At 39.0% G+C, this 17807-nt stretch overlaps 1 protein-coding gene across 1 annotated transcript; it reads right to left on the bottom strand.

The window, feature by feature from the left end:
* Positions 1-9074: 9074 nt before the first annotated feature.
* Positions 9075-17807, bottom strand: ilrun (inflammation and lipid regulator with UBA-like and NBR1-like domains). The gene is made up of 5 exons (XM_056396737.1): positions 17515-17807; positions 15454-15608; positions 15160-15357; positions 14574-14878; positions 9075-11675 (listed from the first exon to the last, which is right to left on the bottom strand). Exons 1-5 carry the CDS (start codon positions 17670-17672, stop codon positions 11640-11642), a joined length of 852 nt encoding a protein of 283 aa, XP_056252712.1. The 5' UTR covers positions 17673-17807; the 3' UTR covers positions 9075-11639.

The following is a 17807-nucleotide window of genomic DNA, read 5'->3' as shown; positions in this document are numbered from 1 at the left end:
TGTGATGGAGTATTTCTACATTATGGTGTTGGTACTTTTGCGAATGTGAAGGATCTGAGTACATCTTCCACCAACCTGTCCAGGTTTAAATCATCCCTTTTTGGTGTTTGTGCGTTTCTCCACATGCTGGTTTCACAGCGCAGAGGCAGACTCAGGTGACCTGCAGCTACAGGTAATAAACAGATGGAGCCACTGCTTAGACAATATGAGAAAAACATTAATCACCTCACACTTAAGTTACTAATATTTGTCAAGGAAACTTTAAGATAAAGAGTGACTCGTGACTTAAGTATTAACTTATAATGTGGATCATTTGCAGCCACATTATAAGCTTATACTGAAAGAATAGGTTCACAGTCTGTCTTAATAGGATACTAAAGAGATTTCTTTATAAAGTGTGTGTTTGTTTGTTTTTATTCACTAAGATAATCCATTCACCATCAGTGCTGCTGTCTGTCCTGAGAGCTGAGCAGTGTAAGTCAAAACACCAGAGGGTGTGCCTGGCTTTTAATAATGTGGCTGATGGAGGTGGAGATAAAATTAACTGCTTTATATACTGTTGGGAACGTTTACAGTCCAAAGTAAATAGTAATTATATGTGTTTTTATAGCTAATTATATAATCCCCTCTTAAATGTGGTGAAGTATGGTCCCCTGTTGACTTAGATTCATCATCCTTCATAGTCACTGTGGTCATCTTGAAACAGCGACAAGTTTTAACATTGGAAAAAAAAAAAAAAGAATTCAAACCATTGAGCAACTCGATCTATTTCTCTGCTGTCATCAGCTGAGCTCAGTCACTCTGGTGTCTATAGCGTAAAATCCAGCCAATAATCAATGAATATACATGGAGTGTCAATATTACATAGATAAAGTGAAAACAAAGACATGATTTTGGGAAATCGAATCATGTTGTTTTCATTAGTTCTCAAGTATAAACACATTGACCATATCACACATCACGTCTTCATCAGCAGATTGTTGATGTAGTTTGATTCAAAAATAAGGAGTACTTGAGAATTTCAGTTTTATCTTTAACATTATGACATTTATGTTACATTATAAAGTCTATGAGACTAAGGATTGATACGTTTCCTTTGTTTTTTTGCCTCCTTTACAGTTATTTCCCTGCAACACGCATGTAAGAAAGTGCCTGTATTTCAGTTGCATTTCAGCATGTGTGATATCATGACTAACAATAAGACCTAAAGAAATCAAGCACATATATATTAGCACGAATATTGATTTATGTGGTCAGAGAAACTGTCGTCAGCACCATATCTCACCTCTGAAACAGGCATTATTCCCCTTTATTTAGAGCTAGTGAATCTTAACCACAAATACGGCCTATGTATTTCTGTTTGCTGACTGCACAGTGATGCATTGTAGTTAAAAAAACTGTTTCCTTTGGGGGGGGGGGGGGGGGGGGGGGGGGGGCATTACGTAATTTAAGCCTGTTTGAACAATGTGCCTCTGTCAAAAGCAAAGAAATAACAGGTGTTTGTGAAAAGGCTTTGAAAGAAAATTAGCAAAACGGTGGTCACCCACAACAATAAAGGTACTCTAAGACGACTGTTTATCTAATCTTTCCCCTCTAATCTCGCTATTAATTCACCATGTAAGTTGCTAAATGGCCAGTCTTCTGATAGCACGCACTAAAGCTTAAAGTTTCTTTTTCTTTTTCAGGTTCAGGACTTGTTTTCTATTCTTCCATTTCCTATGCAGGCGCTGTGAGTTTGATATGGTTCGCCACAATGTGAATGGACTAATTGTGAGATACAGAGAGGGTGTGCACAAACTGCGTCAAGACTTCTTAGGAGCTGAGTGTTTGTAGACACACCAAATCAAACCGTGAGCGACGACCAGCTCCTTTCATTGGACAATTCGGCATGAAATTGGATATGAATGTGTGTACCTGCGTGCGTGCTTATGCATGAATGCATGTGAGTGTTTCATACATACAGAATGAGTGGAGAGTATGGTGGACGCATATGTTTGTGTAGCATGTATACACATTCAAGCTGAAAATATAGGACATGGTACACTATTTAATTGGCTTGTTATTAAAACTGAATATACTGTAATATCTTAAATGTGTTTGCTCATATATATAAAAAATAATTGCAGATATCTATGACGAGAAAACGTCTGTTTGCTTTTGGCTTTACCCACATCCACTCCGTGAGCAAAATTTGCATGGCAGTTTCTTCAACTAGTGTTTGACCTTTTCATTGGCTCCAGAACAAGATTCTCATGGTTGAAAGACGATGCACTAAAGGAAGCTAACAGAGTGGAATTCAAATAAGAAGTCACAATTGTGACACTGTGATCTTGATATGAGTAATGATTGCGCAGGTGTCCCCACCGTAAGCAGATGTCAGTGATCCACCTGAGGTGTCTTAGCAAAGTCAATAAACACCAGTAGTTGGCCTCAGTGTCATCTTTAGTGAATAAGTGTCATATTATCTGATTATGAGGTGAGGTACCTTCTCTTATTTTACAACAGCTCTTTTGAAAAGTTTGGAAAAATATAATACAACCTACTTGTACTACCACATGTGAGGCACACTTCACAATAAAGGCCTAATTTGTTGAGTGCAACTAAAAACACTTCAACAGTGTAACAGTGAGTAATGGCGCCATATTAAATTACTTCATCTTGGAAACAGAGAGAGGTTTGTCAACAGCTATGCATTCAACTGCTGTTAATCCTCACAAGGACAGTTATTAGGTCAGGTTACGGTCCATTTCCCATGATCAGCCGGGCAGCGTGCCAAAGTATTATTCTGCTTGTAAAACAGTTAGCGCTGCAGAGGCATGTCTGATCCTGCAGATGTACGAAAACCAACAGATGCGAGGGCAAAAGATGGTGTGGGATGTTATGTAATGAAGCACTGAAGAGGCATAGAAGCTCAAGCTGAGAAGGAACGGACATGAAATGAATTGGCAGAAAGTTTTAATCCAAGACTTTTTTTGTGTTTTTGACCTGCACATGGGTGAAGCTTGGTCAATACCAATACTAGCAGAAGAGCCAACATAGAAGTGAGATGGTGGACAGCGAATATACAGCCATATTAGCATTCCTGTAGAGTTGTGTTTCTGGCTTTTTATGCTGAGTTTCCCATTGAATGTACAATTACTCCAGTATTAAGTCTCCCTTTAGCTCTATTTTGGTCTCCACCAACTCCTGAGAAAAATATCTGACTCTTTAGCTGCTAAATGGTCCATTATATTCACAGGCCAGTCTGTCAACCTTTTGGTGCTGGGCAGGTAGTGTGCACAGTGGACTTTTAGAGCTTGATGAGAGCAGTGAGAGAGAACCACAATAACACATTTGTGGGCTATAAAACTAAAACAATGAGGCTAAAAATCTCCATAGAGCTGATGGGAACTGCACAGCCAAGTGATAATTCTCTGTTGGTTGTGACACATTTCATATACAACTATAATCCATTGCTTTATAAAAAAAAAATATATATATATATATATATATATATATATATATATATATATGTATAATACAATTATAGACACTTTTATTATATCAATAAGAAAAGTAAAAAAGAATCAGCCTAAAAACAAATAGTGCCTATCAATCGTTTTAGTCTTCTGACATCCATGTTCACTCATGGCTGTAATGTACAGTGACGTCTGTCATGTGTTGAAGTATTGATGTTTTCTTCCTTGATTAACTCCTATGACTAATTTTCACTTTATATTTGCTACATTTAAAGCTTAGATTTTGCAGTGGGTTATATTATGGTTATTACACATTGTATATGGCTGTGTTTGGTGGAATATGGTGCAACACTAAAGCCATTACAATTACTGCAGCTGGAGATGTGCGTCATATTCTGCTATTGAAAATGTTAATCAGGTTTGTTTGATTGACAGTGCCAACACAGTCAAATTCAATTCTTTATGCAGTTTTATCTTATTGGGTTGGTTTATATTTTCCATTGCAATGGTATTCTTTTAAACATGAGTAAAAGGTGAGGTAGGTAAGCTTCAAATCATGTTCACTCTGTTAGGTTGTTAAATTACATTTCTTCAAGCTTGTCTCTTTTTCCATTTCTTTACACAGCAGTCAAGCTTTTACTGAATCGAAACTTTGCACGTCACCAAAGCAGAGCACTGTGTCAGCAAAACAATCCTGAAGCAACTGAACCAGTAGGTGGTGTGAGGCTGGTGCTGCACGCAGGAATAGAAACATCCAGAAAGCACAGTCTCTTCTGTTTTGTTGCCAGACTCTCAATGCCAGAAGCGCTGATGAAAGATACCTCTGCTGCCCTTTTGACCAACAGCCTAATCCACATGGAGATTTGCAGTAGCATCCTGCATTAAACTGATAACATGCAAAACAAAAAAACATCATGCTGAAGTAGGTTTATTGATTAGTGAAAGGATATCTGGAGTCAAAGTTAGAGCTGGTCCACCTCACCTCAAAATACAGAAGGCCACTTCAGAGAGTAATGCACTAACTTCAGAGTTGTCTTAGCCCATGCAACCCAACACGCATCTGTATCCACCAGCACTTGATGGACAGAAGGGAGGGAGCGCTTTTATATTTTTATTCCACTTTAAACTGTCTTTGCAGGTGTCATGTTCATGCAGGACTTCACAGGGTTTTCCCATATGGAAGTAAGTGCTCATCATTTTGTAGATGGTGAAACAGGCAGAACAGAGTTCACACCTTTTGGGGGGGGCTTTAAGGCAAAGATTACAGAACAGGTTTCTGATGTTATTTGGATCCGATCCAAAATAAACTCTGTCTGGAGCTGCCTCTATATTTTGAGACATTGCATTAAGACACCCGGTACACTCACTGCTTACTACATGTGAGCAGCTTCTTCACTGATCTTGGGACTGAAAATAGTCGGGGATATTGGATATTAGGAGATTAGTTTCAGGTGCTAAAAGTTGCTTTCACTCACTAACTGGTGAGTTAAAGAAAAACTGTCAAACATGTTTAACATTTCACATTTACTTTTCCAAGAAGACAGAAACACAGGCCCCTGATCATGTGCAATGCATTAACAACACATGCATCTTGACTCAAGTATGAAGTCGCTATGCTGAACTTGTTAGCAAACAGCTGCCTATTTACACGGCCAGCAGACAAAGAGCAACATTAACATTCATTTGGAGCCATGCCTCTGCCCACCTGATGAATCTAAGTCCAATATTTACTCTTCTTTTAGCTCTGTTTTGGTCTCTTCTAACTCCTGATATAAATATCTGTCTCTTTAGCAGCTAAATTCTCCAGCTAGTCACTAACTTCATCTGTCTGCAGTTTGGTGCAAGTGAACCAAAATGGTAAAGTTGTGGGTCAGACTGGTCATTATTTTCTGTGGGTTCATCACACTTTTATGTGGCATGTCATTGTTATTGTGAAAATATTGGTTAGTGCATCTTTTATTGTAATGTCTGAGCTACGTTAATTACTTTAGTTGAGTATTTTTTTTATCTTGTGGGATTTTATACTTCCTCTCTGATGGATAAACATCACTACAGTTAATACTCGACAGATAAAAACTTGTGATCTTCATTGAGTTTATAAAACAGGACAGGCTACAACACTTAAAATCTGTGAATGACTGTTTTATAATGACCACTAACAATGTGCTTGTTATGCGGTATCGTTTTCACTGCAGTGTCTCATCTTTAACTTGAGTAAATCTGTCATTGATCTTCCGTTGTGCTCGCAATGCTCTGAGCCATCCCATTACAAAACATTTGGCTGACGTTGCTCCTAGTTTATGATGCCTACATTTCCCACCAGGACAAATAAAATCCTTAATCTAATCACAGTGATATCTCCAAGGCAGTAGGAACTCTATCAACCAGATGGTGTATGAAAACACACGTCTGCTTCCTGTCTCCTACTCTGACTGTACTACTTGACCCCTCAGACACACTGTACAGTTTTTCTATTATATTGAATGAGTAAATGTGAGTATTCTATATATATTTGATCTTTAGTGGTTGATTTTGAGGGAGAAAAATCTAATATCACCGCTGTGTCGTGATCCGTGTACAGTGCCTATTTGGTGCCGGGGGCCAGACAGTATGAAGAGACATATTTGAATGTTGACTGATAAGGATCAGAGGAACAGATTTTTAAATGAGACATTTCAGTTTGCTTCAAGCATTTCCCACATTGTCTTGTAGTAACTACATCTTCATTAGATATTTTAGTCAGTTACCCTGCCACACAAAGTCTGCACAAGCCCCATACAAGTAATCGCTTCACTGCTTTCTTTTTTTTTTTTTTTTTTTTTTTTTTTTTTAAAGTATATGTTTTTGGGCTTTTGCGCCTTTATTGGACAGGATAGTGGAGAGAGACAGGAAATGAGGAGGCAGAGAGGGGGAATGACATGCAGTAAAGGCCGTCCGATGCGGGACTCGAACCGGGGCCAGCTGCAGCGAGGACTGTAGCCTCTACACATGGGGCGCCTGCTTAGACCACTACGCCACACGACGCCCCGCTTCACTGCTTTCTGTTTGCATGGTCGCATGGTCACAGACATCACACCCACCCACACACACACACAAATACAGTAAACCTGTATTACAGTATGCACCCTGAGGCTCATCCCTGAATTTAAAAGGTTAAAAGGGTCAGCAAATAACGTCAATATGAATATTTCTTCATTCATTTTTATCAGTGGCAAAAGGCCTGCAGGAGCTTGTGACATATGAGACATGAGTGTTCCGCAGAAAGATCAAATAGCGATCATAAAGGTAACAAATTCAGAGGAACTTGAATATTTTGGCATGTACTTCCTTGATTGCTGACACTTCTGTTGAAATGTTTGTGTATCCTCCGGGTTGTACCGGTATGATCGACTGATATCTGATACTGTTTGTATGGATGGTATCAAGGAAGTCTGAGTACCAGTAAAAAGGTAACAGTTCTTTCCTCCATCAGCCAAGAACTGTAACGGAGATTATCACGAACCATTGTAAATGAATACGTAGATGTTATATTCATTAATTATCTTATAATGTGATTACTGGCGGCATGGCTCTGTGGATGGCAATGTAGGTCTGTCGGTCCACCGCTTTGGTCTAGACTGCAATATCTCTACAACTACTGGAAGGATTGTCCTGAAAGTGTGTACAATCATTCATGGTCCCCAGAGGGTGAATCCTATCGACTATGGTGTTCCCCTGAATTTTCCTCCAGCACAACCATGAGGCACACATTTGTGGTTTTTGGTGAAATGTCTTGACTTTTGACTATTTCTCATTGAAAGATTGCTTTGATATTTGGTGCTCATTTTCACATCCCCCTCAGGATGAATTATAACAATTTTGGTTAACTTTTCTCATCAGGTTATTTAATGGCTTAGTTTATGACTAAATCCCATTCCCATCATCCTCTGCAGCAGTTTTGTGTTTAGTGCTAATTGGTGGTGAACATGGTAAACACTGTACTTCCTATACATTAATATGTTAGCATTATGTGAATTGTGGCCTGTGACGTTAGCATTTAGCTCATATAGCCCCACAGTGACACTAGCTGATGGAAAGATGAAAGATCTGCCGCATTTATTAAAAGTGTAGTCGTAGAACTGTGTTCCTCATTGTTTAGTCTCAAAATAAACAAATCTTTCTCAGAAGGAAAGAGAAAGAGTCAGAAAATAATCGAATGGCTCTTATACTACCTGATTTACATTAAATGCCACCTACTATATATACAGTCACAGGTTATTTAACTCAAAACCAAAAACATCAACTTCACGGTGTGCTGGAGAAATCACTAATGGTTCACCAAAATCACAAGTATAGGCCTACATTACCTGGGCACCATGGATATCTATAAGAAATTACATGGAAATCCATTAGTCTTTTGTTAAGACAATCCACAAAAAAAAAAATCATCATCTGCATCGCTGTACCAAAGTTTGTGTCAGTAAATCAAATAGATCATGAGAATTTTTCACAGAATAAGTGAAAGCTTTGACCTGCTGATGGAAGAAGGACAGGGATCACCAAGGCCGGTAGGATTCCTGGGCGCCATGAATATCTGTACCAGATGTCTCAACAGTCCATCTCAGATCTGTCAAGAAATTGCACTAAAAGCCAGAAATATCAGCCTGCTGCTGGCGCTTGAGGAAAAGTTTAGATATCTGTGCTCATCTTCATGCCAAACCATCAAATAGCAGATGGCCCACACAGCATGTCTAAACCTGCAGGTTGAAATTGTGGCTGTTCTTTCTGACAGGTGGCACAGGACTGATTGAAACCATGGGTGCGGACCCGACTGCTGACACTGCAGCTTTATAATTCGATGATACGGGGAGAATCTGGTATAATTTAAAATTTAAGGGGCAAAACAGGTAAAATACAAAGCCGGTATTTGCCCTCATTAAAAAAAGACAACTTATTCATTGTTTCAGTGTTAATTTAATCATACAAATGCTTAATTATAGATACAGGGAGAAAAAAAAGCTTTATTTTGACAATTTCTCTTCAGATAAATGTGCTATTTTAGGACTATGTAAACTTTCATCTCATCCACTCACCATGCCACCCATCTCAAGTCCATACATAGTCACAAACTAAAACTAAAGAATGAATCCAGCAATATTTAGATTTCTCAACACCTCTCACACACACACACAAACACACACAAGCAAGCTCACAAGAAGGAAGCACGCACACACACACACGCACACACACACGCACACACACGCACGCACGCACGCACACACACACACACACACACACACACACACGCACACACACACACATGCACACACACGCACACAGAAAAAAAAAGACTGACGTGACTGAAAGAAGCAATGCAGAACAGTGTATACTGTTTGGGAGAACTTTCAGCTGACTCAGCACAAATACAAAACCGCTACAACAGAATGCTGGTGAATTTTACAAACAGGTACACATGAGCATAGAGGCAATGAACTCTAAATGTAAAAAAATAACATGTAGACGTTCATAATTAGAACTGGGATGTCTGATAACTTATAAATATAACTATAAAAAACTACAATTAATTCAGTTTGAATGAAATACCACCTTAGAAAAAACTGTAACACTATCACGGAGTTCTATCAACAAACCTTTTCCATTTTATTTTTAAGCCAAAATACATAATCAAATCCATTGTCTGACATAATGAACATAACAAAACTTAAGTAAAAACTCAGGTGTGACAACAGACAAACTCATTTGCAGATATGCAAAACCTAAATTCAATCGGTATTATTTGAAGATCAGACACTGGTGCAGCGATGAAAGTGATGTTTAATAACAAAACTTAAAGCTCTGAAGAACATAGGCATTTTGGGTCGAGAAGATTAGCAAAACAAACCAATGAAACTTACTGGAAAAAGAATCCACACAATAGGTCAAAAATCACTACTTTTTGTCATTAGCAGTGGTGGACAGTGTTGTGCAAATAGCAGTAACAGAACATCAGTGCTAATAATGCTGATGCAAACCATTAATTTTCATATTCAAATTGACTTGCTACCATCCAACTACAACTCGTCGCCTCTTCTTCACAATGTACTCAGTATATCAAGGCAAGTTTAAGTTGGTCATTTGATTTTTAGCACCACCTGCTGGCTGTAAATGGGACTTTTTGCATCTGCAATGCACAATATGACAGCAAATAAATAACATCAGGGCAATTAGTGAGTCAGTTCAACCAAACGGTGCAGAATTGCTCAACAATACTTCAGAGGTACACACCTAGTAAAGCTCTCTCAGTATTGATGTGTGTGTGAATAGACACGTCATCCTTTCCCCAAGTAGTATACACCATTGTTATGTCAGTTAAATCCAAAAAGAAACCATTAACATACATGCACAGCCGCACGCACGCACGCACACGCACACACATACATATATATATCTAGTACACATACTGTAGACATGGACTCAAAAACTACAGTCACTCACCAGGCAAAATAGATTTAGATGGCTTTTTCAACCCTTCCTCACACCTCACTGGCTCAAACTCACTTGCATCCTTCTGCGCTTCAGCATCTAATTAAAGCGAAAACCCACCCTAAAAAAACAAAAAAACAAACACACACACACATTGTCCCATGCAGTCTGAATCAAGCACCAGCAGACTGTGTCATTTTATGACAGCACAGATTAGTGTCTTGGTTCTCTGGACTTTATCTTTGGGAGAGATGGGGTTCCTACACAGGGATCATCCATATTTCTTTTGCAAATATTTAAGGAATTTACCCTCGTCTTTAATACACTAAAGAAGAACACTAAGGCTTCTTTCAGCTATGACTGGTATGGAATTATGTTTTACTTAAATCACACAGAGATGGGCTCTTTCATGTAAAGTTGTTTTATGAAATAAATGTTGTGGAAGTATCACAGGACACACTGGAACTATTTAGAGTGTTGTTTTTGGGTGTGACAGCCAGTTTTTCTCAAAAAGGGCAAATAGTGATATATGTAGAGTGACAAACGCTTAAGTGTAATTAAAAAAATTCCTCTTATAGGCTGCAGCAAACACGTGCATCAGTGCCATGTGATCTGGGTCAGCAACCAAGGTTCAAGTCTGAAAGGGTGAACACCAGTCGGCTTTTTTGGACTAGATCACAAGTTGTTTGAACCTTTGTGAGACTGAATAAAATAAATCCAGTAATCCATGTATATCAGATTGTTGGACCTGAAATCGTAAAAGAAAAATTTCAGCAATAACTCCTCCAGACACCAAAACTCAACAGACCTGTTAATACCAACCATGATTTCAAACTTGTAAATAGCGCTCAAGTCAACATCTAATTCGTAATAACGACTGGAAGATTCAGACTTTTCTGACAGCTCTGATTCTTCTGACTTGATACTGGTAGATGTTGTGATTGCTTGCAAGATGTATATACTGTATGGGAATGCAGCAAAAGCACGACGACTTATCCAAGATCTAAAACAATTCTGTAGTGGTCTTTTGTGAACTGCTGTATTTATCTGTGACCAAGTAGCTGGTACAGGAGGTCTTGCTGATTGCTTAACATCCCACACTATTCACCAGATTTGTGTGTGAAACCAGTGTAAGGCTGTCATTTAGAGGAGTTTGGAAATACTCCACACACTTCTAATAGAAATTATTTGGTGTGAGGAATACAAGATTACACTTTTTTTCCATATAAAACATACATCCCACATTTCTTCTGTGTCCTTTTTTAAGGCCTCAAAATTATCTATGATCACTATTAAGTTTTGTACTGTGCTCCAACAATTTTCAGATCTGTGTAGGAACCCTGAAGAGAACACTTGCCCATGGGAATACCAAACTGTATGTAGATTGTTTAGGGTTGATTTTCCCTTTAATTAGTTGTGTTTTACAGTGGAAATAAAAATAGTTGTGTGTATCTATTTTTAAGGGTTTATAGCACTCGTAAATGAAGCATTCACACATGCGAATCCGGGTGTTGATGTCAGGTGGGATGTTTCACTGTAGCAGATGTAATCCGTCACTTCACTGTAATTTGTGTTTCTGTGGAAAGGGCCATGGGTTGGGGAGAGGGTCGTCATGAGTCAGTATAAAACAACTGTTCCTCCCCCCCCTCCAACTCCTCTACATTTAACGACTCCCAGGGTGTTCAGCTCATCATCCACCATGGGGGGGTCTTTGTCATTCTAGCTCTGTCCAAATGGATAGGGTCCGTGAATACCCTAGAAAGAAAAACGAGGGAACAGGTATTAGTCTATAGCTGAAATGTTTTTATTACAACACAGTAGATGCCTGTGAAAAATTTCAGGGTGTGTATGTATGTAAGAGCTGTGCCGCTATCTGCTGTCATCATCAGGTTCAGGGCAGTAGCAGTGGTACTTGTAGGAAGCAGCTCAGTCAATGTCCTTTTGAATTAATGATTTATTTAAATGCCCAGACTGCCCTGACAAGTGGTTCTCAACGGTCCAGTTTTACCACCCAGGACAGGCGAGTGAGATGTCACTACTGTGTAATGTAACAACAATGTGGCCCCACCTAAGAGATTCAGGTGATTCAACTGAGTTAATGAGTTGTTACACTGACAAGAAGGTGCAGTGATGAAGGACTTTTCCTCAACAGAGGTCAGAACTTTTGTTTAAAAAAGCTATGGCCAGAGTTTTTCTGATGCATGTCACAATGAATCAACAATATAAGAAATGCACAGCTGAATAGTAGCAATACTCACGTGGTGGTCACATCACATGTCATCTCTGATATTATTTTAACAAGGCTTCAAGTCTATAGCCACACTAGCAGCATAATTTGGCTGAAATGATAATTACACAACTGGTAAATGAACAAGAAATTAAGAGATGACTTTGCTTTTCTTAGCTCTCAAAAAAAAAAATGGTGTCAAGGAAAAGGCACTTTTGTTACCTCAGTGGAAATTGTCTATCCTCTTTACAATGAGAACATTTTGGGAATCTTTAAGGGTAGGTTCACAAGTTTCGGAGTCTGTCTTACAACAATAGCGAGGTGCATTAACATTGAAACAGGATTAGCTTGTTGTAACTGTTCCTCCTGTTCATACTGGCCATTGAGAGATTTCCTAGTGCTTTAATGTTAATGAGGCTTCAGCTCTGAGTTAATCAGATCAACTGGATATCTTATCTTATTGTGTTTTATCATGAAATCCCCCTTTGTATTTCCCCAGACAGTCTTTCCTTACTGAGCGAGGGCTGCAGGACAGCAACACAATGGGGAATCTTGTACAAAGAACACACTAACAACTAAGATTCCCACTTGATTTGTCTAACTCAGACAGCTGAAGCCTCACACTGGCTTCAGACACAATTTGATTGGTATTCTTACACAGAATTAGGACAGTGGATGTTTTCCCTAATCACTCGCTATTGTTTTAAGACAGACTTAAAAAAAACTGTGAACCTATCTTATTAATTACTAACATGCTATCATTTAGAAAGTAATGTTAAGTATGCTGGCAACATAGCATATCAGCAGTAATCACAAAGTGTAGCTGAGGTTGACTTGAAGGTGAGGAATTTGATTCGTTCTGGAGCCATGCTATTCACTACAGAATTGTTAGACAAGTGGAAATTGCCCCTGGATGATAAGATTGACATTAAGATTAAAATTCATTCTCTGGGAGACCATGGCCGACATGCCATCCCATTTCTTTCTGTCCAGATATTTCACTCTCGGCCAAATGAAGAGACTTACAGGTACATCACTAGCATTGCTAAAACCTTACTAACCAACTATCGTATTTATTACAGGAGAATAAAGATTAAAGAGAAAGTACTCGCTCCCTTATTACCGGAAGCCAGGTGGTTACACATTGTGCAATATGCTGTACTCTACAGTCAAACTGAAATTGATTCTATCATTAGAGTTCCTCATCTCTGTTCCAAGCGCTTTTCCTTCAGTTGCACCTTGTTACAATACAATTTTAAGACGGCAACTTTATCTCAGAAACTCCTCCAACTGCATAGCTTCCAAACAAACTTCAGAGAAATTAATTGGTATGGATATAAACAATCCCCTAATCATGTTGTTGACCCCTTGAACTTTCCTTGACCAACACTTGAGCAGATTTATATTAATTTGGCATTAAACGTGAATGGATATTTGAAGTTATTAAAGGTTGACCAATTCCAGTTCCTTTGGGCCAAAATCTCTAGTTATTGACAAGAAATATCAAAATCTAATGGACAGACTACAATGAAACTGACTAAGCACATTTATGCTCTTTAAAGAATCAAACCCCCTTATACTCAAAGCAACCCTCAGGCCAAAATTTTAATTTTGCGCACAACATATCTCATTATGTCAAAGGCAGATTGCCATTAAACTAGCTGAGCACATTCATGATCAAAAAGGGAAAAACACTTCTGATTTAAATGACTCCACGAAATTCCTGCAGGAACCACCCTCAGGCAAAACTTTACAGTTCTAGGCAAACATGAATAGAATGTGACAATAGCAGCTCTGTCAAACACTTTCATTTTGTGCTGTGGGATGAACATCACAGTTTCCAGGGTCCAGCAGCAACTTAAAACATCAGTCTTGTTTTATGCTACAACTAGTCAAATAATTACAATTAACAAATAAAAAAAACTAGATATATATTGAACCAAGCCAGCAATAGTGTTTCACAAAATATCACACAATAGTATACAATACTGTTAAAAAAAATATCTCAGTCTGAGATTATTAACATATATTTTGTATTTTAAATGACGTGTTAAAATGTGGCACTTCTTGTGGTGAACTTCAAGAGCCAGAGCACCGCTATTCACCCTTTGCTTTCACAAAAGGCTGCACAAGGAAGAATCACGTTTTACTGTCAAAGCACTTTCGACTAAATCTCCTCCAAGCCAAACAGATAATATTTAAAAACCTTAAAGTCAATCAGTCAATTATATGGGGTCACCCCTAAAGGAAGCAGACGATGTATCTCATCAGCCACAGGGCATGTATACTGTGAATGGATGCATATATTTTTGTATGTCTTGTAATTGAAGTATGGTGCATAGGATGTCCCATGTAATCGTGTGGTACAGTTTTAAGTGGAGATTAATTTTGTGGGGTATAAAATCTTAAATTTGATGCATACATACCTGACCGTAAGTCACCACAGAAAGATTAGTTTGAAGACCATTTGACGCCCTATTAACAGCATTATGAGACAGTCCATTTTGATCTTGCTGGATTGGCTCTTGTGTGCGTTCCCAGGCCCCGCCAGGATCTCTGAAACTGTTGTCGGTGGCGTCATGCTTGTTCTTCTGTGGCGAGGCAAAGGGGTTGAAGTCTCCCTGCACATTCCGTTGGGGTTGGGTGTTGAATTCTGTCTCGAAGGAGGAGAGCTGCTGGGTCACGCCAAGGAGACCTCCAACTTCTACACTAAGAATCACCCAGATTACATCTGTGAAGACAAGGAACACATACAAACATGGGCTGACTTTATGAATCATACAAGATACAAATATGCAGATTTTTTTCTGTGTTATATGATGATGAATTGCATATTTTTTTGTTGGTCAGACAAAAGAAGCAATTTAAGGACTTCACATTGGGCTCAAAGAAAGTTAGTTGTAAATGTGAAGCAAATAACTTCATAGATTAATAGAGTAATTAAAATAACCTGCAGCCCTAATAAATCACCTAATTATTAAAACAAAATTAAATAAATCACTTTTTTCCTACCTCCATAGAATAACCCAGTGGCTGTACACATCCTCCACTGACCCTGGTACATACCAGGAGTTGTGGGACTTCGCATCTGCACACTCACATCTGATATTTCCTGGGGATCTAGGGACTTCACCATAACTGTGTTTACATGCCCAAACTGATCCCCACCAATGTACTTGAGACAAACTCCAGGCGGCCACGACTCTGCACCTGTAACATACAAGGTTGGGTTCAATCAAAACCTAGTTCAACACCACGACCGTGTCACGGCACATATTGCATAAAGATCAACGAGATGTTCCATACCTGTGTTTTGTATCCTCCAGGTCTTTGTGAATGGTGTATCTGGAGGAACAGACTCTCCTTCCCCAATTGTCACATCTTCAACAAAGGACATAGATGGCGTGTTGACATTGGGACTTTCGAAGTCATAATATGCACCAATAGCAGCCTGAAGGTTCCTGTTCGAACAGAAAAAAAGAAGCAAGTTATCAAGAGTTGAGATTACCCAAGTAATCCTGGCCATTACAATATAAACCAATACTTGCTGAGTCAGGGGGCTGAACCCTGGTCTCTCCAGGTGATGGACAGTCTTTCTGATCTGCTTCCTCACAAACTACTTAACTACTTAATCAAATATGACAGCCCACTCTTCTTATACTGACAGTTAAAAGGAGAATCCACAAAAAATTGTAAAATAGAATTCACATATTGTGAAGTTATATTTTGTGAGTCTCTTTTCAAATAAGGCATCGTGAGAAAAATTCAATAACTGCTCAACAGATAGTAAACACTGGAGACAATATGCTGTAAACATCACTTTTATGGACATTCAAATGTTCCAACGTTCCAGTTTCTCAAATTTGATTATTTATTATCATCATCATTAATATTGTTAAATTTCTATGATAGTAAACAAAATACTGTTGGTTTTTGGAAAAATTAGTTGGACAAAACAAGTAATTTAAATGTGTCAACTCAGGCTATGGGAAACAGTTACGGGTATGATGAATACATTTTTATGAAATTAAACATTTTCTTGAGGGAATAAGAGCAGGGGCATTATTTCATTCAACAGATGCCAGATATTTACAAGCAGTACCCCAGCAATTTTGCATTGTTCTTCATAAAGTTGGTTGACAGACAACACTGATGCATCCAAGGCCAAGATATCCTGATTTTCAAGCAAACAAACTAGATTGGATTAAGTGCTGCCCAATCAAATCTGAAAATAAAGGTGTATATAGCAATTTTAAATGGCCACATTTTAGGTTAGTCTGTCCTCAAAGGCATTTACAGTGCAGCACTCAGTTGTACACACCAAAGTAATGGAAGGAGAACATTAATAACATCATATATAGATGCTTTAATTATATACTGGAGGCATTACTAATTCAGAGCTGGTAGCAGGATTTAGATGAATATATGCTTTTAAAAAAAGTTTTGGTTTTGAAAGATACCCAGGAGGCTTATTTTGCATTGCAATAACAGACATGTCATAGGTTCAATACTGGATGTAATGTTTCCACAATTGGTAAAGCTGATATCAAATCATAGTTTCATCCAATTGTTTAGGCTCATCTGCTCACTAACTGATCATGAGACGAAACGCATCAGGATGTCTAGACAGAAATCTCCATCCTGTGCAAGAAAAAGGAAGAAAATATTCTTGCGACACTAGACATTTATTGCTCTAAGCTCTGAATTCAACCAAAACAAAAATCAGAACGAGTCATCATCACCTGATGATGTCATCTTTCCAATATGATGACATTACACTCCAAAAAGAAACTTGAGTAACTGTGGTTTCTGTTTTGGGGTGGAGTTCTCCCCTAAAATGAGATGTGATCAAACCTCTCGATTACTGATCAACTTAAAGTTTGATATCAGTTGATAAGGGACACCGAGACCACTTGTTGTAAGCCAGGAATAGCAGTTGATCACGACTGGTTACGTCATCAGACTAACGTGAAGTGACTGGCTTGAGTTGAGTCTTCCCAGAGAGCACGGTTGAACTGGCTCTGAAGACTGTTATGTAATATGGCAGATAATCTACGATGAGAGTTCCCTACTCTTAAATTAGCCTGCTAGATAGTTAGCTAGCGTGCTCTTTGCTTTTGCAGTTATTTCACCTTATTACAGATCACAATCTGGACAAACTTAAACGTTTCACTTCCGTTTGCCCCTGAGACGATCATTAGGAGTTAACTATCATTTCCCGTGTCCTCTCGGCTTTAAACAACACCAACTAACCTCTGTGTGAAGCTCGTTTTTTTAGCATTTTAACACATGCTAACCAGCTACTTAAACAGCTAAGTTAGCGTCATGTTGCTCCCCCACAACAGGCCCTCGCATCCCCGCACTCACCAGTTGGTCATGTCCAGGAAGAAGGCGCAGCCGGCTGGGTTGAGCTGAAAGCCCAGCAGCCTCTGAAACTCCGAAATGAGGACGTCCTTGTCCGTGGTACCCATGCAGCTGAACTTCTGCATGAGTTCCGCGTCCACGTCCATGTCCGTGCCCTCCATGGGTGGCGGGTGTCCCGTAGCGGAGACGGGGTAGTACGGGAGGGAGGGGGGGGTCCTCTCTCAGTTTAGACCGAGGCCTTGTCCAGCCATAACAACCAGCTCAACAACAACAACCGTCAGTGCGCATGGCACGAC

The sequence above is a fragment of the Seriola aureovittata genome, chromosome 2, assembly GCF_021018895.1.
Source record: "Seriola aureovittata isolate HTS-2021-v1 ecotype China chromosome 2, ASM2101889v1, whole genome shotgun sequence".
Lineage (NCBI taxonomy): Eukaryota > Metazoa > Chordata > Actinopteri > Carangiformes > Carangidae > Seriola > Seriola aureovittata.
Note: the sequence above shows the minus strand (reverse complement) of the source record. Positions and strands in the feature narration are given on the sequence as shown.